Source organism: Apteryx mantelli, chromosome 6, assembly GCF_036417845.1.
Source record: "Apteryx mantelli isolate bAptMan1 chromosome 6, bAptMan1.hap1, whole genome shotgun sequence".
Lineage (NCBI taxonomy): Eukaryota > Metazoa > Chordata > Aves > Apterygiformes > Apterygidae > Apteryx > Apteryx mantelli.
Genome location: NC_089983.1, coordinates 9,665,601 through 9,689,651, shown reverse-complemented (window position 1 = coordinate 9,689,651; position 24,051 = coordinate 9,665,601). Strand labels below are relative to the sequence as shown.

The 24,051-nt window shown below is 45.1% G+C and overlaps 1 protein-coding gene across 1 annotated transcript in view; it reads left to right on the top strand.

Moving 5' to 3' along the window:
- The window catches only part of VWC2L (von Willebrand factor C domain containing 2 like), a 52,280-nt gene that overhangs the window by 4,111 nt on the left and 24,118 nt on the right, over positions 1-24,051 (top strand). Inside the window, exon 3 of the mRNA XM_067298497.1 lies at positions 17,433-17,562. Coding sequence (XP_067154598.1) covers positions 17,433-17,562 — 130 coding nt within the window. The remainder of the gene's footprint in view (positions 1-17,432; positions 17,563-24,051) is intronic.

Genomic DNA, 24,051 nt, shown 5'->3' with positions numbered 1-24,051 from the left:
TTTTACTCAAAGGATGAATCTCATCCTGATAATGGATGAGAGAGTGGAGAAATAGAATTTAGGGGAAAAGCGCAATAAAAAGGAGTAAGAGTTGATTCATTGTTTATTGTGCAACAACAGTTTCCGTATGAACCGTGCAGAGTGCTGCATGGAAAGTGAAGTTCCAGTAGCTTCAGAAAAAGGCAAAATAGCTGGTGGCATGCCACTCTGGCATGTAGTAACCTTCAGTTCAGGGCTGATGTGAGATCCTTCAGATTTAATTTAGTTCACAGTCAAGCTTTTGACCTGCACCTGTGCTTTACTGAGAGCTTGATACTATATAGAGTAGAGTAGAAACTGATTTTTGGATGTTTATGTGTTTACCTAGAATACATGGTGAAACCCTCTTTTTTTCCCTCCAAGTAATGGAACAGGTTGAGGGAAAGGAACATTACTGTGCAGGTCCAAGGGTGTATTAAAGAAAAAAAAAGAGAGAGACAGATCTTAGGAGCTGAAGGAGCACCCATGAACTATGAGTTTATAAATGCTAGAGGAAAGACAGAACCTGAAGATTCAGGAAATTGCTACTGTAAAGTGAAATCTTGACTTCATTGAAGTATCTTGAGTATTTTGCTGTGTACTGCAACAGAACACAGATTTTATCTGCTGTCTCTGCAGAAGAAAAGCTGAAGCTCATAGGTTTTATAGGCTCAGAGCTGTGGTCTTCTCTAGGCCTGTGGAATTTGTGTGATCTGCAAACTTCCTCATGTCCGCTCCACATAGCCTGGAGTCTGTCTTTGCCTGAGGTGAGAGGCTTTCCCACGTCCTTCTGACTCCAAAGTAGACTGCTTTCAATGGAAATGGATTCACTATTTTATGTGATTTACTTTTGCTAATATCTAGGTTCCAATTCATCGTCCGCAGAAGCACTCATCATTGCTTAGTTACAGTTAAAGTTAGCTTTCAATTAAAAATCTATTTTTGCACGTGTGTGTGTGTGCGCGTGTGTATGTGTGTGCATACACACATTCATACTTACCGTGTTAATGCTAGCAGGACTGACTCATCCTATAGAAATTTCAGCTGTCTGATCTTTGCACCTATTAGGATTATTTTTTTCCTAGAAAAGTTCAGGCAAGCTATAGGAGACATTTGAAACAGACTGATTAGTCAAAATTTGTTAGAGGTTTCCAGTTGGAATAATTTTCCTGCCTTGTTTTTGGCGTCCTATGTCTTCGAAGTGATTTGGGATGAAAAATCCAAATGCAATGTAATCTTTTGTTTTCCTTAGCCCTGACAGCGTGTGTGAGTATCTCAGGGTAAAAGGGTAGTTACAAAAACCCATTTCTTGATCATTTATCTTCCTTCTAGTGGACTGGGTTTGTGCCTGTAGGTTTTATGACTCATAACAATTGTAAGCACAAAATATAAACAGGACAACAAGCCATCTAGCTTAGACAGCTGTCCAGATGTTTATGCTTGTGCCCCTAAATCATTAATACGTACAAATGAAATGCTCAACTGAAGTTCAAATGAAGATCTCAACCCAGTGATAGCTCTTCTGTATCTGCTGTAAATGATTGTGTTCCTTACAGATGGTTTAGTGAGCCCGTGTAGGATCTCCATGGCTCCGTTATGGATCCTGCGAGGTCCTCATGGCTTTGGGACCCAGCTGCCTTTGTGGAGCTGGGTTAGTCCCCTTGGGCCGTCTTATCTGGGACTTCAGTAAGGCTGAGGTTGACCTGGAGTCCTGGAAACCAGCTGCAGAAAAGATCAGAGAGGTCTTTCTAGTATGACTCAAGATGCAACACAAATACGGTTAATGCAAAGGTTGCTCTCCAGCATTCAGGAGTTTGATCCATCTCCTGAGAAGGAGTGTGCAGGAGGAAGGGGAGGCCTGGTTGCTTTTACTGGGATCTGTGTCTCTCTTTCCCAGCCTTGTTCTTCATTTCTCTCCTCGTCAACCTCTGGGAATCCCTTCCCTCAGCACTGCTCCGTTCTTCCCCGGGGCCAAACATCAGGGTGACAGCCTGGTGGGTGGCTGCAGCGAAGGCGTGAAGGGTGCTGCAGGTGTCAGGTCCCTCCACTGTGTCTGGAGTGGTCTGGTGGTGACTCTTGGGGTCACCTAACCCCTTTTCCCCCTCCGCATCAGTCATGTTTGGTTTCCATTGCAGAGGTTAAGGTCCAAGTCGAAAGTGCCACATGCTTGCCTGTGATAGCAGAGATCTTTTGGAGAAGTTGTTGACCTTCCCCTTTCTGCCTCAGGGGAGAAAACAAATAACAAATAAGAAAGTGGTCTCAGTTATCATGAATACACATGGTTGTGTTTTAAATGAGTGTTCCCAGACAGCAGCTTATGTAAACTTGAGGAGACAGTGTACTGCAAGCCTGATGAATGTTCATTGGCAGCTTATGGAGAAATCGTGTGAATGTCAGAGAGACAACAGCTTTCCTAAGTGCTGATTAGTTTTTACTCTGCTACATAACTTACTGACAGAAAATAACACGCCTCCCCACACTGGAAAAATGTAATTTACGGCAGGGTTCAGGGTACATTTGTAGCCACAGTTAGGAGCCTTCCGAAAATGATTGGGTTGTCAGTTTGAAAAGTCCATAATCGTTTTGTGAATTCCCTCATTCTTGCATCACCGCATACAGGCGTACCTGGAATAATCTTCCCCGTGTGCATCCAGATGTGTAGCGAAATACCATTGCCGGGACATGGACCATGGGTTCACAAGACATTGTCAAGCTGGCATCTTGAAGTGTTCTCTTACTCTTAGACCATATAGGAAGGAAATGCCCATTCTGCCTGCAGGCCAGTGAGTCCCAGTGACCACGGGACCCATGGGACCCATGAGACAGGGGTTTTCCATTGTGTGGTGCCCTCCTTGTTGAAATCAAAAGCAGAACTCTTCTCATCGCTTCCACCTTCACTCCTCCCTGCCCAAACCCATCCTCGCTCCAAAAGTCAGTCCTTAGATGATGTCTAGAGGTTTGTCGCCTGCGTCAAGCACAAGCAGGGTGTTGACGGATGGAGAACGATTTCTTGCCCCTGGGCAGGTGCCCACTCTGTGAATGGTAGAAAAGGGAAGGGGGAAATTTGAGCTTCATTAAAGCCTAGGGCAAAATCTCTACTGAAAAAGAGCCAGGATGTCACTCCCAGAGTTCTACTTTATTTTTCTCTCCCATGTCTCCTTCTACTATATCTTAAATTCATTGCTCTGTTTTGTCCACAGATCATCTCTAATCCTTCAGCTCAGGCCTCCATATCTCGTTGACTTTATGTCTTCTTATACTGCACTTGGCACAGTAGGGATCCCAGCTCCAGCAGGGATCTTTGGGGTATAATCAGAATCCAGAGTAAATGAGGGACTGTATAAGCATAGCATTATCATATCCTAATTCTCAGTTCGTTACGGAACCCTTTACTTTGGAATAGCAACACCTCTTTCTCCTTTGTTAATGCTCTTTAAAAATGTTTTATTAATGCAATTACCTTAATATAACTTTGCGAAATAGAGCGGTAGATAAGACCTTTCATCAAAAGGTCTCAGCACATGCAAGTGTTTATTCAGCCGTCATCACAGCACCTCTCAGTGCCTGCAATGCAATGTGGCCATTCTGCTGGGGGATCAAAGCAGGCAACGAACCCAAAAGCGGTTCCCCACCCCCAGCCAGTAAGCGTGCCCGAAATAGGAATTAAGTGGTGCAAACTGCATCCTTGCTCTGACCACAGCCTCGGGGTGCAACCTTATCAAATATGAATGAAACGCTCGCAACAGTCCCGTAGCGTTACTGAGGGCACCGTGCTGTTTTGTGAAAACCAGGTGTAGTCGCAGCCCCAGGTTGCAAGGGAAGGGGAGGAGGGAGAAGGGGGCAGCCAGCCACGTGGCCGGGGTGTTGCAGTGGGCTGCTCTAATGGTCCCTGCAGCCACGTCGGGCGCTCTCGCGGCCCCGAACGCCCGTTGACTTTGAGAGGAGCTCTGCACCCGCTTCGCGTGCACGAGCTGCCATGGGCCTGCGCAGCGCGGGTGCTGAAGGGGGATTTTGACTGCGTGCTTCGTTTAAAAAGCGATCGCTTCAGTCCTTCCGGGGATATTGAATTATCCCGTTGCAGCTTTGGAGTGTGTTTCTGGCGTTTCGTATCAGCGTGAGAGAACGGAAACATGACATCTGAAATCTGAGAAGCTTCATTAAGCCACTGAAAAAAACCCTCAAAGTGTGGAGAATAAAAAGATTCTTTACTGAGTTGTCCTCCTCTAATAGTATGAGTGTTTGGGCTCGGTTTCCTGGTGGCTCTTGGAAAGCGCTCAAATCGTGGCAAGCTAATAACTGCAAGAACAAACATTATTGAACCCTTGTGGTAGTATACTAACCAGTGATCCAAAACGCCAGTATTTTTCCCTTCTTTGCTCATAAATCACAAGAAACTGATTACTAGCCCAGGTCAGCATGGGGCCCCAATTTTAATATTAGCATTTTGCTCTCCAAGATGTGTGCAGTGGGGGGTTTTTTATTATTATTATGACTCAGACTAATGGGGCTTTTTTTTTTTCTCCTTGTGTGTTCTGCAATTTCACGTACGGCTAGAAAATCATAATACAAAAGAAATTTCAATAACGTGCCTGTGCTTTAATAAAAGGAGGCATGAACAATGCTAGCTCACAAGATAGCGTGCAGCCATTGAAACCAGACAGGGGAAACAGAACATCAGTCAGATGGAAAAGTATGATTTATTATCTCCCTCCTGGCAAAATTACAGTGACAATGTCTGTGCACAGGAATCTGAAATTACTGACTTACTGTATTTCTGTCATAATTTATACCAAAAAATACATATGAAAATGGATAGGTATGTCACGTATTGATCTGTAATGATACCTATTTTAAAATACATTATACACTTAGATGCTGATTCTATACATATATATTATTATGCACAAATGCATTAGTATAATATGTAAAAGAACATGGGCTGTGCTGCGAGTTTGGCTCTGAAGATTTCGCGTTGTTGTTCTGCCGTGGCACAGCAATATATCGAGGCCCAAAGAGCCCAGAGCTCGGCTGTGCCCCGTGCAGTGCACAAATACCGTCTCAAAAGCTCACCGCGGAAATAGAGGAGACCCAAACCTAAAACGCCGTCGGGACTCAAAGCCACCTGCCGAGCATCTTTATTCGTGAGCCCCTTGCCCAGGGTCGCACGGGGGCACCGCAGCAGAGCCAGGAATGAAGGGCGAGCTGGGGTGTCTTAGTCACAGTCCAGCAGTCATTTTTGTGGGAGAGTAGTGCAGGATTTGGCCTGCGTACGGATGCCCAAGGGATTGGTCTTTTTCCAATAAATATGACACAGGAATGAGCGTGTGCCCAACATTTGTACAGCCAAAGCTATGGCTGTGCTTTCAGATATTTGCTCCAGGAAACAGGCCATTGGTTCTGCTTGCTGCCAAATTTGGGGACTGTCCAGAGAGTTACCGAAAGAAAAAAAAAAATCTATCTGCACAGCTAGAGAAGAGGCTCTGGCACTTCCTATCCCCTCCATCGCCCTTGGAGCCATGCTGTTAAGAAAATGGGATATGTATTACATGCAACATTACCAGGTCCTTCCAAGAGTGGTAAAATAGCATCTGAGGCTTTATCACCAGGCCTGGCAACGCTCAGTGAAGCCAAGGAGAGAAAGGTTTGTCCCTTGGCTTGCCCAAGCAACGTCCACCTCTGTCACCCAAGAAGTTTCTTTACGGCCAGGGAACGTGAAGTCCTCGAGTCATCAGCTTGTGAGCAAAAATATAATCCGCAGAAATGTTGCTACATCATGGGCGAGAAGTTTTTAGAGATCTGTTTCCTCAGAAAGCGAGTGGAAGTGCAGGTGTTCAATTGTTGCTCCTAGAATGTGCTTTACACGGAATTACATTCATTAAAAATAATGCTCAATTAAGTAATTATCCTAGTTATTGTTTTTAAAACTATAATTAAATAAGTCATCTAATGACAACGTTCACTCTAGTTGCAAAATAAAAGCGCATGTAGCATTAGGCTTCCTTAGTCTTTGTTCCCTTTTGGAATTATAATAAAATCAATATGCTCGGAGGAGCATTAGGATTTGAAACAGCTACTCAAAGCAGGGAGTCTCTCGGTCAGGTTATCTGTGGTCATCCTTGGTGGCTAAACCTTTCTCGCATTGGGATAACCCAGTGCTCTTATTGTATTAGCAGACCCCAGTCTACTCTTTTCTATGAAAAAAACCTTTCTCGTATCGCATCTGCCCCTGCTTCTGCTCATCACCAAATGTGATAGCATCTTCTGAGGGCCAGAAAGCTGCCCGAGCCTGCTGGCATTTCTCTTTGTAGTTTAAACAACGGTCATTGGATTGAACGCTTTTGCTTCTCTCCCAATGTCTTACTCGCTGCTGGAGTCAAATTGCATGCAAAATCACAGCGACACTGCAGCCCCTGTCCCAGCAATGTGTGGTGGAAGAAGAGATTCCCCTTCCTCCGTAACTCCCAGACCCTAATGAAGAAAGATGTCTGATTGCAGGTGACCCTCCTCTCCTGTGCCAGGGCGGAGACGTGGTATCTGGACACCACGGCAGGGTTCCCGCATGTTTCCAGCCTGTTCATTAAGGACAGCCCTGGGGATCGGCCTCGCCTGCCTTACCTACATGCTGGTTGCATGCGTGGGGGTCATTTTCCTTTTGCGTGAAGTCCATGGGATGATGCAGAGCTTCGTGGGCATCACAGCAGTCTTTTTCATGCAGTCCTAGGCTGTTTAAATCCCTCACTGCATCCTTTGAAGCCCCCCTACCACCACCCTTAGAGGCAGAAGGGGGTTGTCTGCATCAGACCTTCTCCGTAGTACCAGGTAGTGAAGGGCTGTGTTAGTCTGTAGGTCAGGCTGTCTGCTGGTATCAACTGCTGCAGCTCCCTGGGTCTCAGTTGGCCCCATTTGGAAGTTACGCTGGTGTAAAGCCTCGGACAAGTGAGGTGTTTTTCGGTGCTCAGAACCAAAGGAAACCAAAGACCCAGCCAAACCAAGAGACGTTTGCGTGGACCTGGCTTTAACCCACTGATACAATCAAAGCTTGCTGCTTGGCTGGACAAGACTTTGGATCAGGGCCTAAAGATGGTGAGGAGAAGAGAAGAGTTTGTGTGTGTAGATGTTAACAGATTCTCATCGCCCTCAAGTCCCTGTGCCGTCAGCAATGTAAAGGAAAAAAGGAAGCCAGCTCCTAACCTCTCCTCAGCTCTAGACTCAGGTTTGGCCAACATGTCGTTCCTTGGAAGGAGAAAAAGGCAATAAAGTCAGCCAGCACACATTAACAGAGCTCAGTAATGAGCTCTTGGCAGGAGGAGATCCTGTGTCTCCAGCTGTGATCCTGGAGGGAATGCTGATTTGAATGTATACAACCAAGAGCTGTGTCTTCAGGAAGAACCTGCTCCTTCAGGGGAAAACATGGTCAGTGCTATCTCCCAAAGCAGCAAGGGCCCAGGGGAAGAGGGAATGTGAATCTGGCTTCTAGAGACTCGTGGCTGTGCTGAATTTGTCTAATAATAGTTTTCAAGATGCCATAAATATCGCACCACTCTCAGTGCGGTCACAGTGCTTCCAGAGTTCATCTGGGACAACTCTGTGCTACCAGGGCACCCAGAGTTACACTCAGTTTTGGTGTGCCTCCTCCACCTCCAGCTGTAGCGTTTCATCATGGGGAAGAGCAAACTGCAGGCAACTTCCATTAGAAACCCTCAACTGGGAGAAGGAGAGAGCACTTTTGTTGTGCCACTGGGAAGCAGAAGCTCATGCTACACTAATGGGGTGTGTGGGACCAGCCTCCCTTAGGGTGCAAGGGCATCCGAACCGAGCGAGATGCTGAGGCTGGGAGGGATACAGCACTGTGAAATGGGCAGGGCAGTGCATGGAGCGAGAGGAGCTCGCACCTGCCCTTGACTGCCTCGGGCCAACCAAGAATTGTCCCCCAGATGGATATTTGCAGCTGCCTGAGCTGTTTGGGGACACAGAGTTTGCCTTCGGGCAAAGCAGGCTGGCAGCAAAGATTTCCTGCAGCTCGGCTAAACAGCCGTCCTCCGGGTATCTCCCTGTAAAAGAGGGACATGATTTCCTCCTAGTGGATGGGATCAGGCACAGGGCCAAATCCTTCACTGATGTAGATCTACCTCAGTGGCGTTACGCTGGTTTGCCCCCACTGAGATCTGGCCTGTTTTGTGGCTTTGGAAAGTGCATCCGATGATCCGGACAGAAAACTGCAGGAGAAGGACCAGGACTGAGATCCAGTTCTCCTCCCCAGCGTGGGTGGCATGATATGTACCTCCCTAATACAAATTCAGTATTTTATGAGTGTGTAGAGCCGGAGCCTGCTGCCTTTTCCCATCTTTTGGCATGAATGAAGAAGGAAACGGCAGACTCAGATCTAGAGAAAGCTCCAGGCGAAGGGATCTCCTTTCTGAACAGTCTCAGTTCCTCTGCCCTTGCCCCCGTGCCTCGCTAGGAGGCTTTCGCCCGAACGTGACTCCTTCGTTAGTATGGCAAGAACAGAAAGCGAGGGAACAGACAGCGATGTTCGCTGGAAGGCTGCCACCTGGGAGCAGTTATGCTATTGGTATTAAAAACGGAGCTGAACGAATGCAAAACGCACACAGATGTTTTCTCTGTGTCCAAACGGGGCTGCGCATCGCACAGTCCAGCCGTGCTCCCATGCTGGTGTAAGGCCCATCTGTCAAATCGGTAACCTTTAGAAAGGAGCCTTGTTCCCTGTGCACCGGGAACGGCCAAACTAAAAACCTCCTGGAACAGAATCGTAAAAATTATCACCAAAGTAATAGAAACCTCCAGTCCTCTCAGCCCTGGAGTATGTGAGGTGCAACTATTGTCAGGAATAAAATGAGACGTATATCAAAACAAAGGGAATGCTCTTACAAAAGAAGTGCAGAGTCATGTTGTTACAGAGAGCTCCGCTGCTGCTCTTGGCAGAAAAAAGCAACCGCCAGACTGCAGGTAGGAAGAGGGGCCAAGGCTCGGCTCAAGTTCATCTCTCTCTCATCAGCTAATTGAGGAATGACTCTCCAGACCCAGAGGCGGCTCCAGGAGCCTTGTAAACCCGTCCAGTTGTGTGGCACATAGCAAACGGGAGAATACAAAGCTAATGCCTTCACACTGCTGAAACATCTGATGCCTGTGGTGATGCACCTCTTCTGTGCTTCTCCCCCTCATCTGGCTTACCCGGCCTCGGTAGCTCCCCAGGATTTTTTACAAAAGAGTAGCAAGAGCAATGTGGTTGTCTCCAGGCATGGTCTGGGGAGGAGAGGTGTATGTGACCGGGAGGTATTGCAGCATCTTTGTGCCTTTCCATCTCCAGAGTCAAAGCCTGGTCACCAGACCACTTTGTCAGTGCTCTTTCCAGCTGCCTGGAAAGCCTCTGGCGGCTGTGGATAGCCAGGCATCAGTTAGGGGCAACCAAAATCCAGCTTTGCTTGGAGAGCTGCAGCACCTGCAGGCTAGTAAAACAGGCAAGTCTTCTTTGATCTCCTTGCCATGTGGCTGCATTGAGTATAGGATGGAGTCACCATTTACTGAAAATGTTCTATGTAACGTGTGTGTCTCTCTTGTCCCTTCAGCTGAGCAAGAAATTTCTCTTTGCATTTTAGTCTTATATTTAGGAATGCTAGTGTGTTTGTGTATTGAAGAGGGCCCTTAGTAATACAGGATCTCTGTGCTCCTCTCAGCCTCAACTTCTGCTTCTTCTTAGAATCCAGCTCCTTGTTATGGCCAATCTGTATGGTCCAAACGCTTTTAAATTTTTGGCTGGCACAGCAAAAGTTCTTGCAGTATTACTAGTTCTCCAGATAAGTAGTGTACAACTCCAGTTTTTCACTGCAATTAACTTATCTAATGACTTAGCACTTTTTTGCCTGTTGAGAAATCATTTGCTAACTGATCGCGTTTTCTGTGATTGTGCTTATTGCCTATAATCACTCACCAGCTTGTTTATTTGAGCAACTTCCCCCCTACGGAAAGTCCAAGCCACTACAGTTTCCATAGTGTAATTGCTACTGTGTCTCCACTAGTTAGCGGGATGAAACTTTTTTTTAAAATAAGTGACAAATATGTTTAGGGAATAATTCTTGCCTCGTGCAAGTTCTTGTATTGGCAATCTAAGCAGTTATTGATATGCTGCTAGTAATGAGGGTCAAAGTGACCAGTCCAGAGGATAAATGTCCTGTCCTTGTGGACTGATCCACTCTTGCACTTCAGGTGGGACTCTCACCAGCTAGACTGTTCTCTGTAGTTTGGTATCTGCAAAATTTCTCAGTTGAAGGTAATTCTCTGAACTTTCCTACAATCTCCTGCTAATCTGCCTGAGATCAGAGGCAATTTCAATAACAATGAAAATGATTCTAATTTCAACTCTAGGAGTATCTTTGATGAATGCTCTCCTGGTTTCCTTTTTATCCATCTCTCCTGGTTTTTAACTTCCCACCTCAGCTGTAATGCGGAAACCGTTTTTGCCTCCAATTTTATTCATCAGGTCCTTTTTTAACTTTTTTTGCCTTTCTTGCTTCCTGCCAATAAATTCACCACCTGAAACTGTAGCTACAAAAATCATCTCCATCAGAGTTGCCATTGTCCTTCGTGTCCTTAAAAGTTATAGCCAGTCTTAAGATGTAAGTGCACAATTTGACAGACTTCACTTTACATCTGTCTGCTTTTCCTGCTGTTTTATCTGCATAAAGCAGGATGCCACCAGTTGCTGAGGAGGGGGGCTGAATGCAACTATTTACGTGAGCACTGGTACAAACTCTCTCAAGAACTAAGAGATGGAGAGCTTGGTAGCAGTGGTGGTCTTTGGTGAGCTGGGACACAGGCAGGAGGTGGCCACACTGCTCACCCATGTAGATACAGAGAGTGGCTCCAAATCTAAGGCAAAGTTTTGGCATCCAGAAGGAACAGGTTAGATCCGTTGTGTTCAGAACTGCCTTGACTCAGTAGAAACGGAGATGATTGTGTCTTCCACTTTGTAAGGCATTTGCACTTCTTTTCTAACATGGTTTTAAAGGGAAGAGAAAACATAGCAATCCCATATTCAGTAAGATTATCATGAAAAGCATCTTTTTTTCCTTTGCAATAGTATCTAGAAAATACATATACTTATGCACCATTTCATTTTCAGTGGTTAAAGGAGGCGGGAGCTAACATGCTTGATTAAGGTTTCCAGTGATACTGAGAGTTCTGGAATCTGCTCTGCATTTGCTCCAGCGTGATGAATCCTTGAGTTTCCATGGGGCTTGGAAATAAAGCCCCCAGGTGCATTTCTCTATGTGTTATCAGCCACTTCAAATCCCAGTCAACCAAGCAGATTTCTTCAGTCATTGTGCCCATTTTGTAAATATACCTATTTGACTCTGAAAAGCATTGTAGGCCCCAACAGCAGATATATGAAATTTAGTGGAAATACTTGGATTGTCTTATCCTAAACTTGAACAGCCCTTGTCTGAACAGTACATGACTATTGTAAAGTGACTGGATGGTTGTAAACACTTCTATGAAGCCTTTCTATTTTTTCCCTCTAAAGAAATGTCAAGTATTTGTGACATAATAGTTATAAAGTTTGTATTGCTCTGTAGTTGTTTGCTAATAGCTGTTTTCTAATCGATAAAGAGCTGTTGTGCAGTAGTCAAAATGCACTCGGACGCAGTCTGTCCCTGAGCACATCATGGGACCTAGTCAATGAGTTGAAGTCCTTGAGCATGGTATTATGAGACAGTCTTGTACTAATATACTCTTCAAACTTAACTGGAGAGTGTGGGAAGAAGGAGGAAGAAAGCAGCCCAGTAAATCCAAATAACTGGATCTCAGGACAGATGACTAGGGGGCAATTGCAAGAATTTGCCTTAGCTTTGGGCAGCCTATATGCTAGCTCCAACAAGGGTGTAAACCTTGTTCCACAGGGCTGAACACTCAGATATGAAGAAAGTACTGTGTAATTGAAAGTCTTTTCTTGAAAAGGTTAGGAGGGGTCCAAAGTCTCAGTCAGTGGCTGTGATAAACATCACTGGAAGAAATCAGAAGGAGCTGATCTATAAATTCACAGGGCGGCAAGTCTCAAGAAGTAACAGGCGTGTGTGTGATCTATTTAAATGTTTTAAGATCCACTCTCTCTTGAAATACTTTGGTTTCAAATATTACTTTGCTTTCAGAAGGCTGCTTGGAAAGTGGACACCGTTTTCGTAGCCCCCAGAGGAACGTGAACTGCAAACGCTGAATCTGAGTGAAGCTAGCTGAATAATCACAACTGGCCAGGAAAACCTGGTCTGAGATAGGCGGCAGCCCAGACATGGGACTGAAAGGAGTGTTCTTGGGGACCTGAGGAGGTACAGGTAGCCTGGAAACCGTTACAGTTAGCAGAACAAAAAAAATCTGAGGGAAATTGCCACTGAATGACAGAACAAACAAGTACAGAAAAAGTATCAGTCAGGTGTCATCTTTAAAGTTGTTCATTTGTCTTAGGGAAATAGCTCCCTGCCTACTTCTCTAAAGGCGTTTGTGCAGAAGCACCTGAGATTAATTGACAAGCAGACATGAAGTAATAAGCATCTGCAGGGCAATCTCCATGTTAAAGAGAAATCTTTGATGTGTTTGAGGGAGTAGAGAGGTGGCTTAGGATGCTGTAGTTGTGGACAAGGCATGGGCAATTTGTGAAATACAGATGAAGTTCAATAAGTGTTTGGGACAAGAGAATCTCCATGATTAGACTGCATGTCTCAGATGCAGTAAGGCGCAGGTCTTGTAGATGTTTTTTGCAAAATCGTAAGTGAATGCTTGGAAGTGTTGTGTGATAGGTTATTCTTGTGATTGCCTCCTCCGTCTGAGAAACTGCTTGATTCAGATCTCTTCAGCTGTAGAAAAGCATAAGAAAGTAGATTTAGACACTGAGGTTTGAATTCAGTTTTGCACTTTATTTATGCCCCTCCAACTTTGGGAAGGATTAGAATTTCAGTCTGTTTTCCTGAAGAAATCTTTGATCATGCAGTCTGTCTGTCTGTCTGCCAGTTCTTTCAGATGACTCAAGGGCCTGCTCGAGTCCTCAAGAGTAGACCTCTCACAGGGATGAAATTTCTGGGTGTTTTATGAAAACTGGTGGCTGGCTGAAGAAGAACCTGTGTGATGCCCAAGTCCTTAGGAGAGAGGGAGCCCCTTATCCACTGTGAGGAGTAGCTGGGTGACTGGTTAGTGAGCGTAATTCCTACACGCATTGGCGTTTGCTCCCAAAGAGAGAGTGGAAATGACAGGGAGCTGGTGTGCATATGGGAGCAAGAGTGAAGATGAGGAGACAGAGTATCCACATCTGATTTCCCCTGCTCAGGGGGGTGTCTTGTTTCTCATTCTGTTTCCTTTGTTGCCTTTTTTGTTTGTTTATATTATCTATCAAGTTTATCATTATGTGCTCATGCACATAAAATCTTTATTAGCCGTGAGTATTCTCTATTCTCTGTTTTAATTTTCCTTCCTTCTTTCTTTGTTAATGAACTCCGCTGATTGCAGATGTTTCCCATTTGACAACACCTGAGACTAAGGTTTTCCATTACAAACTGAATGAGCTCTGGCTTCTTCCCACTGCCTCTCCCAGGTGCGGGGCAGAGCCATCTCCCAGAAGAAGAAGGAACTGAACCTCCCTGCCAACAACTCCCAAACCCGGGGTCACAAACCTCCTTGAGATCAAAAGTCCGAAAGTTGAATAGAGGTTGGGTCATCATCTTACGTGTGGCTTGTAAGCAGGAGTGTCTAGAAACCATATCCCTATGCTCCTTTGGTGTCCTTGAAGTGACTGGGAGTAGAGGAGGTGAAACAGGGTCAATGCTGAGACTTAGAAGGTCGTTTGTATTCTATTTCCCAATTAATCAGTTCAAAAGCCATTGAATGGTGATCAGGCCTTGGTCATGTTTGCTGCCCACCCACTTGGCTGGTCTTGGTCCTCATACTGACGAGGACATCAAGGAATGTATTTCCTCACCACTTCTCCTGAGGGACTGGGTCCTCACGCCTGTGGCACGTCAGCATCGGGTGACAGGAATTTCAGTGCTTTGTATGAGTTTTCCCAGGTCAAAATACCGTACTAATACCTTCTACAAAAGGGCCCAGTTCACTCCTCTGGTTCTAATGATGGGTCTATTTATCAAAACATACCTTGAAAAATAAGAGATGGATCATGTAGTTACTGTGTGGGGGTGTATGTTATGGCTGTGTACCACGAACCTTCATTTTGGACAGTGGTGTAAAGAAAGTTTCTGCACCAATATGTCTTGAAATCCTTCCTAACAAATCCTTTCCTAGAGAGTCTTCTAAGAGATTATTCTGCCTTGCACAGGTAGAGTGAATAAATCATCTTCTGGCCCAAGCCTGTTATGATCCTTTAATCTTAACGTATTTTTTTCAGAATATCAGCTGTTTGCACTGTCTGTGTGAGAATGACATAACCTCTGATTTGTGTCCTCTCATCTTCATACTCGAGAAACCCTGTGTATTTTTTCAACTTTTTTTTCAGTAGGGTTGGGAGTTTGTTTCCAGGAACTGCTGTTAATGTATTTGAACCTCAGTGGCTACAAAAATTTAAACTACCCTCCTGTTCCATGAGTGAGAAATCTTTATATCTAGATTCTGGAAATTTGACAAAGCTGCATAGTGGATCCTGTAAAAAGTTGAGCAGCATTGGCAGAGTATTTGGACGGGGAGCAAACACAGCAGCAGCATGTGGATGGGAATGCCGCTGCCCACTGAAGGGTAACTGCTGTGATCTGGAGAAAAACAAGAGCAAATGAGGTAGATGGAAGAATCAGGAAACAAAACTTTGGGACATCTTTCACTGTTTCCCAATTCCTGCGCTGCTTCCCAGTTCCCCCTTTCCCCGCTCAGTACCCCTCCTATCTAGGTAGATAAATGGAGGACTTTATTGGCCAATGTCCCATAGTTGTTCCACAAGAAGTGTAGCTCCAGGAGAGATTCACAGCTGGGATGCAGAGCCTGCAGACAGCAATAAGAAGCTGCTTGATTGTTTCAGCCCACTCAGAGCTAAGTCCTTTCTGGAAGGGCCAGGGTTTTGCAAATGAGCTCCCAAAACACATCTGCCAGGAGAAGGTGCTGCGGCATTCATAAAATAAGTGGTCAGGAAGGCCAGAGTCACTCGTTGGGGTGGAGGCACAGTAAGAGGCACTGGCAAATGAACGAAATGGTCAGATAAAGGAAAGTCCTGGAGGCAAGGCCAACCAGTATGAACCCAATAAGATGGGGAGGAGGGGGTGGCTGAGAAAAGGCCCTTCGTTAGTGCCAAAGCAGCCTTTTCGTTTGCTGGCTGCTCGTTCGTTGTGCAGCTGAAGTGTGCTTTCCTTCTCATAATTGTGTACAATTCCTCTCTCCTGGAAAGCGGCTTTCAGTGTCAGGCGACATCATGCTTTATTATAGCATTATTGTCAGCGTTACACTGGCAACACAAAAGCAAGAGATACGTATGTCATGTCTCATTTACTCAGTCACACGGTTGTTCAGGGGCGTCTTCTGTATCTGCTGATGTTCTTCAAGCAGTAGCTTGGGCTGCAGTGCTGGAAACACTCCTTAGCATTGCAGCCACGGGAGTAGTGGAGAGGGGAAAGGATGTGTCAGTGAAAGCCTCCATATATCATGAAATCTAGTTCTACCACTCCGTATAATTAGCGATTGAAATGAGTAAAAACAAAGGATCAGTTTTCTTATTGATCCCTCGGCAAATAGTTCTGTCTATTTTCTTCTGTATTGTTTCTTCTTATTAAGTAGCCTTGAATAAGAAATGTCAGTCAAATGAATTTAGACTCCTGGTGCTTCAGACAGAAATCAAAGCAGGATTGAATGAAGAAAGATAATTAGGGAGAGGAATTCCACCTCCACAGACTTCTTTCCTTGTTCAAGGAGTGCTGATTTTATCTAAATTGCCAAAGCTGTGAGCAAATGAGAGGTGATGGGAATTATAGACTGCAGACGCTGAGACAAAGCAAGGGAAGCTTTAATTAGTGCATTTTAAGGTAGAAATGAATTTCCTGGGAATAAATTATTTGACTCGAGACATATGGAGCTTCTTAGAGGTGAACTGAAAAGCTTTTTACCTGCCAAAACCAGGGCTCAGGGGGTTGTGTCTGTCTTATAGAAGTGAATGACATCACTGAGGTCTGAAACACAAGGGAACGAGTCCTCCTTTCATTTGCATTTCAATTTTTTTTGACTATGGAGGAATTCCCATTGCTGCAGATTTCCACTGGTGCAAGAGAAAGCAGAATTCGCTCCAGTACTCACCTGGTACTAGTTCAAGTGTTGGTGATGGGAGCTACTGTGGCAGAGGAATTAAGAGTTATACATTGAACCAACAGGTACTGAAAGGAAGTTACTTTCCTTTCAGATTCTCTTTTTTGTCATTTCTTAGCTCTGTTGCCATCCTGTCATCACACTCACACACCTATAAGGATATTGGGGACCTTAAGATACTGACCTCTCTACTTTTTAGCAGATTTCAACAGCTTCTTAGGAGGTAAGGCAGTGACAACTCTCTACCATTTGCAGGGTAGATACAGACTCCTGTTTAAATTGGTGGACCTGACGTGGAACCATTCATCTGGGTACTTTAATCCAAAACTCCCCGCTTGCAGTGGAATTATTCATATTCTTGATTATTCACATGTTCAGTGTGAGGCAATTGCTCCCAGATCACCAGGAGTGGGGTCAGGGCCAGATCTAAGGGTTATATTAAGGGGGTGCTTACTGGCCCCCCCGATGCGAGTTCTGCACAAATGCAGAATAAAACGTTGCTGCCCCTGCGAGAACAGCACTGTTATCCTCCGCTCTGAAAAGTGTAGTGGCTCTCTGGAGGTGGAAGTGCAACCCCTCGGAGAGTCTGGTGGCCACCCAGCAGCACCTTCCCAACAGTCATGGATTTACTGGCCATGGCAGTCTATATGCGATATGAACATATACTGGAAAATCACTCTGTCCTTCTCTATCTATCCCTTTCGATCTTCCAGGAATCTGGCTCTGCTCCTGGCTGAATGTGTAAGGTTACAAGAGATGGGTAGAGCAGAGAGGTGTAGGGTCAGGTACACGTGTGCCACCCTGTCAACCTTGGGCCTGTTTGAAACCTAGCGACTCAGCTCAGTCTTTTTACCCAAAGGAGCTAAAGTCTGACAAGAGCTAAAAAAACCCACACCTACTCCGGGAAAACAAATATCATGCTCGATGGTTTGTGTAATGTTCTGGTTGCCTATTTGAGATGTTGCTATGTTGTCCTATAGGTTAATTTGTGTTACCCATGATGAATGAATGCAGTCAAGAGGTATTAAACGCTCATGTGTTTATCGTATGGCAAGATAGAAATGTTGCAAATTTGCAAGCTACGGGAGGAAATGGGCTAATTTTAGATTTGTTCCTAGCCCTCGCCATGCGAATGGTGTCGCTGTGAGCCCAGCAATGAAGTTCACTGTGTTGTAGCAGACTGCGCAGTTCCTGAATGTGTCAACCCAGTCTATGAACCAGAACAGTGTTGTCCTGTCTGCAAAAATGGTAAGAAAGTACTGTATTGGCTTTAACAAAGGGATATAAAGGAAACATTTTATTAAAATGTTGTTACCCATGAACCGCCAGGAAATTTGCTTCCACTGGCACCGACTGGCATTGGGGCTGTTGCTTCTCCTTGCGTGTGGGCTTCAGTTGCAAACTTGCAACTGTGAAAATTAAGGCTGCCCTTCCTGGCTTGTGTCCTCTTATTGGAGTTGACGGGATTACTAACTTGAGTAAGGGCTTGTAGGATCGGGTCCTGACATTGATGATGGTCGTTTCGTGTCTTTGCTTTGTTCTCATAAGTAGTCTCACACAAAATCAAGTATATAAGAAGAGTCTTTGTCCCTAAATTAAGAAAGTGATGATTATATGCAAGGTAATTGGAGACCTCTTCAAAATCAACAGCAAAACTCCCACTGGGGCCAGTAAGAGGCTGTCCAAGCCCATAGCACTGTAAGTTATGTGCTGGAGTCAATGTGTGGAGCGTTGGCCCTCGCTGTCCTGCTGAAACTAGTCCATGAATTGGAGTCAGATTCAGGAATACCTTTGGAAAATAAATCTATTCCCAAAAAAGTCTTGGTGATCAAATTGTACCACAGTCCCAAAACACATTTTTCTCTGGAAAAGCACACCTTTCTCCTAATGTAGAGGTGAGGACAAATTAAGAGGTGAGCTAGGTTTACATAAACCTCTTCACAGCTTTCTTAGCATGTAAGAAACGGCTGCCTAGACCCATCTTCTCATGTTCAGGATGCCCCATCCATATGTATGTCCTCTTACATACGTCACTGCTGCTGGATAAAAGAGTAATGGTTGCTTTTGGATCCAAGATGAAAATGTTTACAGAGAAATAACATTTTCAACACATTTTCTGCTCTTTAAAACAGAGAAAAAGCAAACAATTTGAAATCCAAAATGTTTTTACTAACAGAATTGGCAAATTTCTCAACAGTCTGCATAATTATAGCAAAAATACTACTTGAAACACAGAGGTTTATATTAAACCCTGATTTTTAATCAAAAATATTTTTAAGGTTTCTATTCAGAGTTTTATTCTTCCATTGAAAAGCAGAAAAATGTTCATAGGAAGTTTCATTGGGTGTTTTTTTGTTGTTGAACTTCAAGAAAAGGCATTTTAACCAGCTCTGCACACCATCTTTGCATACCACCCGCTGAGCCTGGGTATGAAGTTTCCTATCTGACACAGCAGGATTGCTAAAAGAAGGACGTAGCAAGGCGCCCAGCTAAGTGGGAGGTGTAGCGTTAGCCATCCTGGTGTCCCTCGCAGCAGCGTAGGCTCATTTACAGCTGGACAAACACAGCTCGTGTGTATCTGGCCTTTGCTTTCCTATTGCGTGCACGGTGATTAGTTTATTCCTTGTAATCCTGAGTATGGCAGGACTTGCCAGTTCCCCCCATCTTCATTGAAGAATGACTTTGATATAAAGTTCTCCGAAATCTGTTTTAGACAGGGAAGCACTTTTTATCATCACCCTAAGCGCAGCCTGAGCCCGCTGGGGAGCACGGTCCCTGCAGCCGGGGAGAGCGGGCAGCACGGTGGACGGAGGCGAGAGGCGGCGCAGCTGCAGGAGCGTTGCGTGGGTCGAGGAGTGTAGTGGTGCTGCGGTCTCCATGTCCCAAGGCTGCCATGGGGATGAGCGGTGACGCCCAGGCTGGGCAGGGAGCAGCAAACCTCAGCACAGCGGGCAGCTGCTGCAGCCAGGGCTAGCTGGCCAATATCGGACCAGGGCTTGCGATTTTGTCTTTAGCCTTCACAATTAAAACACTCAGTTATGGAAAAGGCACCAAAGTGATAGAAATAGATGGGCGCCAAGATAGGCTGGAGGCGCTGGAGCAGTCTCCGTTGACACACTGAACCTGATGAGCAAATGTGGTTATTCCTCTTGGGCATGGTATGCTGCTGAGCACCCTGTTCGCTTCCCTTTTATGTTTTGGGAACTTCATGCAAAAGAATAAAACACATTGCTGTGTCTCTTCCCTCTCCAAGTCCCTCGGACACATCCTAATGAATGAGGAACGCAATACTTTAAGCTGTCTACTCGTCTTGAGACCAAGATTTTATCTTTCAGCTCTCCACTGAGGCCAGTCAATTAAAGATCGATTTCACAAATGCCTGAAGATAACGCAGTCTGGCAGGCCCGCTTCACTGAGTGAACCCCCCTTTTTTTCTTAAATTTGTTTTTTTTTTCCTCCTTCCATCCGGTAGCTTTTGCTTTCTACCAAAGCAGTGAAGACAGTTGCAGTGCAAAGTCTTGGCGTGATGAAGAGATTTTAGCTTAGTCTCAACCCATGTGGTCAGCATTTTAGACTGGCAAAAAGAAGAGCTCTAGGGATATAGCTGTGGAAAGAGCCCATGTTACCCCCCAGGGCAACATGTAGTGCAAATCCTCATTTGAAAAGGCTAAAATTTTGGTGAGGAGAATCGTTGTTTGGGGTTAAAACAGGGCCTTGCATCATTTGCTGTGCTTTGCTGGCAATGTGGCTTGCCTGCTTGCTTAGCTCTTGCTGCCATTAAGTGGAGAATAATTTCTTCTCAATACATTCAGATAGATTTCCATGCCTTTCTTAATTATGTCTTGCCAAGGGCAAAAGTGCTATGAAGCAGTGAGGTTAATGCAAAAATCTGTTGATTCTAACATACCTGACCTGAAGATTCATAAAAAGCCAATATCAATTCCCTTCCTCTACCATCATTTAAGAAGAGTCTGAACAAGTGGCTCTAGAGATTTATTCCTTATTGTCAAAAGAAATAGAATTGTTATCTTGTGCTTTCCTAAATGTAGTGTAGCTCGGACAGAGCTTGCTCTGCTGGGCAAGTGATACCTCATTACATGTATAGTAGGCAGAGTTCACTGGGAGGCTAAAATTTGGGGGTAGGGGAGGGAGAGAGTATTTTTTCCTTCATGTCCCGTGATCCGATTTGTCAGAGTAAATTTTAAGGGTGATGGCTCCAGGTGCTGTACAGCATTTCTGTCTCAGAGATGAAAGGTCACTGGATTTTATGTTTCCTGGTAGTGACAGACCACAAAATTATGGCCCCGAGTTGTTATTTCTAGTCACTGTGACTTCTCCAGACAAAAGTGTGTCAGCTATTGTTAGCTCTCTCCTCTATGTGATCTCAAACTTGCCCGTTATTGTTAAAATCAAGCCGATGACTGCCATGGTCTGTGCTATCCCTCCTGCCCCACAGACTTTCGTGCAGCTCAGTGAGAACATCTATCCAGTCTGTTCACGCCAAAGCCAGCACAGTGAAGCCTTTCCCGGCAAAAATCCCCCAAGAAGCCCCAATCCTCCTGCATCCAGGGCTAGACCTGCCTGTGTGGTGTTACTCTTACCTCCTTGAGACTTCTCACCTCACCCTGAACTCTTCATTTCCGAACCTCTGCTTGCTCCAGAAGACTGCCCACCACTGCCATCACGGCCCTTGCGCTATGGAAGTAACGCCAGTCAGCGTGAGACCTGGTCCTGCGCCAACTGAGACAGCATTTGGCTTTCACCAGGTTGTGTGTAATACCGTCTGCTGAAATACGCCTGTCCCCTTGTTTGAGTCATGTCTCGTGGCACGTGGCTCATTGCTGATGGTGCCCCAAGGCTTCTCACAGTGGTGGCAGGCTCTGCCCCGCTTTCTGAGGGAGCGAGGGAGCGAGTCGCGTTATCTGGGGACGTGTGGATTTTAAAGGCCTTCTTCACACACAGCTGCGGGGTTGCTCTTGAGGGTTCCTTCAACCCTTTGGAGAGGTCTGGAGAGGATGTAAGGATGAGGGGGGCATCTCCAGTATATTATCACCCAGGTCTTTTAATCAGATTTAAACAGTTGTCCAGATCAAACGGGTTCATCTTCTTTGCTGACGTCTATAGATTGTGAAAACCAGTGTGCGCAAAGAGGGAAATTCACTGCGTTTCCCCCTGCCCAGGGCTATTTGTTCAGAGCCAGCTCCACAATCTGCCCTTTCTGGGAGGGAGCGGAGATGTTCTGCAGTCCTCAGGGTGGCCTGGGTGGTCTTTCCTCCAACATCGCGTTGAGTGCGTGGCACGGAGATCTTTGCCCACTGCTCTGAAGGGGCTCAGCTTCATAATGCTACGTGGCACTGCTGCGTCTTTCCCCCTTTTGCTGCTCCGTTGAAGAAAAAGCCAGATGCAATTTCAGATTAAACGAATCTCAGCTGCTTGGGGGAAGACTAAAGGTGAGGGAAGGCAAGCAAAGGGCGACCTGAGGCTCCCCCGGGCCTCTGCTCTCCTGATTTTACAAAGTGCTCCTTCAGAATTGTTTCCAAAAATAATCTCAACATTAGCAAAAATTCATCATTGCGGGGGATTTTATGGCACAGCTGTGTCACAGAAATTAATTTTAAAAATCCAATAAATGCCGCAATAGAATTGTTAACTTTTTCCCCTCTCTGAAGTGTGAAATTCTTTTCAGAGCATTTCAAAGGCGCCTTCGCCCATTTGCACATACATTAACGCAATTGCTAAAATATTAGACTTTGCTTTGGCATTTTCATTTTCTTGAGGGATGAACCAAATAAGCATTATAAATTTCTGTTTTGGGGTCTGGTGTTGCTTTTAATTTAGTTTTTGTTGCCACCAACCCTCAACAAAAGAATTAGTTACACAACGAGACAGATAAAAGCTAACGTGTCCACAATGAAATACTTCCTGGCACGTGTGCTTACTCACTTTAGCCTGGGCTTCTGGAGACATTCATGATGAAATACTGGGCAGCGGAAAGACGTTTCATAGATAAGCTGTCACTGAGGCTTTAATTAAAGTTTTAAATTATCACAGTTGATACAGATTTCAGAATAAAGGGTCTGATCCTGCCCTCCACACACAAGCAAAAACTCCTTTGACCTTCAACAGATTTTTACCTTGGTAAAATAGCATGTATTCAGGCATAGCTGCTCTGGGTATTTATTCTAATATGCTATAAATATTAATAATTTCATAGCAATATCTTTGTCTTTGAGAGCATGAGCATGAAAGAAAGTAAATAATAATTTATTTCCATGCATATAAAGCCACATTTTACCTAAGCTTCTCTCTTAATTTGCTGAGAATATAAACTTGCTGCTCATTATTTTTTGGTCTGAGTTAATTTGAAATAAGCATGCTGCACCCTGCTCTGCTCCTCCTGTAACAGAGTGTGTTTTGCCCAGAAAATCCCCAAGGATTTTCAAAGCCTGTAGAAACTGAGGGCAGCCTTTCCGTTAACAAACAAATAAACTTCACGTTTGTCCCTGAGTGAATTTTGCATGCGACTATGGCGAACAGCAACCCAGGGTTTTGACCTTCGAGGCTACCTTTTCCTAGCAAGCCGTTTGTAGCAGGCTATGGAAAAATCTCCTTTTTCAAAGCTGAAGATTTTTTGAAGTCCCCAAGGGCTGCAAAGGTGGCCAGTTTGGCTCCATGTAGCTTTGGGTAAGCTCTGCTGTAGAGGAGCAGAAGAGCTAGTAGTGGCACGTGTGAGGAAGCGTGTGTGATGGGCAGCCCGTATAAACGTGGGCAGGCAGCCACCAGGCAAGGCTGCGACGTGCCCTGAAAGGTCTCCTCCGCTCTCCGTCCTGCCCACCCGTGCGCTCTGCAGAAGCTGTGTCAGTGGTGGTCTGCCAGGAGGCTGGAGAAGGCTTTCTGGTCTGGTGGTTTCCTGCCAGACCCTCAGGAGATGGTGGAGTCCCCTCAGCACTTGTGAGGACAGGCTCAGCGCGTGGGTGAGGATGGGTCCAACCCTTCGCGCTCATGCATTTCACCACCTGCTCTCAGCATCCAGCCCCGAGACCCTTCCTGAGCACCCTGGCTGCTCTCTTTGGTCACGGCGGGTCTCAAGACCTCCACAAGAAGCCACCACAGAGCACCTCACAGTCTCCAAGTTTCTTCCAATTCCTAATTTACATTTGAACCTCATTCTCCAGAGATAAGAGTAGATTAATTAACCAACTACATTGCTGAACTCCTTCAGCCATTTGATCTCATTTCCTTTCATAAATTAAGCAGGGCTAATACTGATTATTACTTGGGTGGGCAGACCTCAGAGGAAAATCTAGATGCCACGGAAAGTGATTTTGCTGATTCAATCAATGAACAGAGCTCTTCTTCCTGAATCAGTAAGACCACCAAATCACTGCCCAGGTACTGTGTTAGGGGGCAATGCAATGTTTGCAAACATTAGTTAGTTTGCAAAACCCTTTGGGATTTTGGGGGACAAAAGGCTCCATATAAACATAAATTACTGTATTTTAGGTGAAGATAATGGATTAACCACTGTAAGCTGTACAAGTTGTTAACCACTATTGACAAAAAGAACTTTTGCATGTGGTGTCTATTGTTCCAAATTATCTGATGTCTTGAAATGTGCCAAGTTTTTAATATCAAATATTCCAGTCCCTGGATATTAACTTACCTGTGCTTTATTGCATAAATGAAACTTGTTATTTATCTGCAAGATTTGGATCACTGAATCTCCAGGTCACTGTT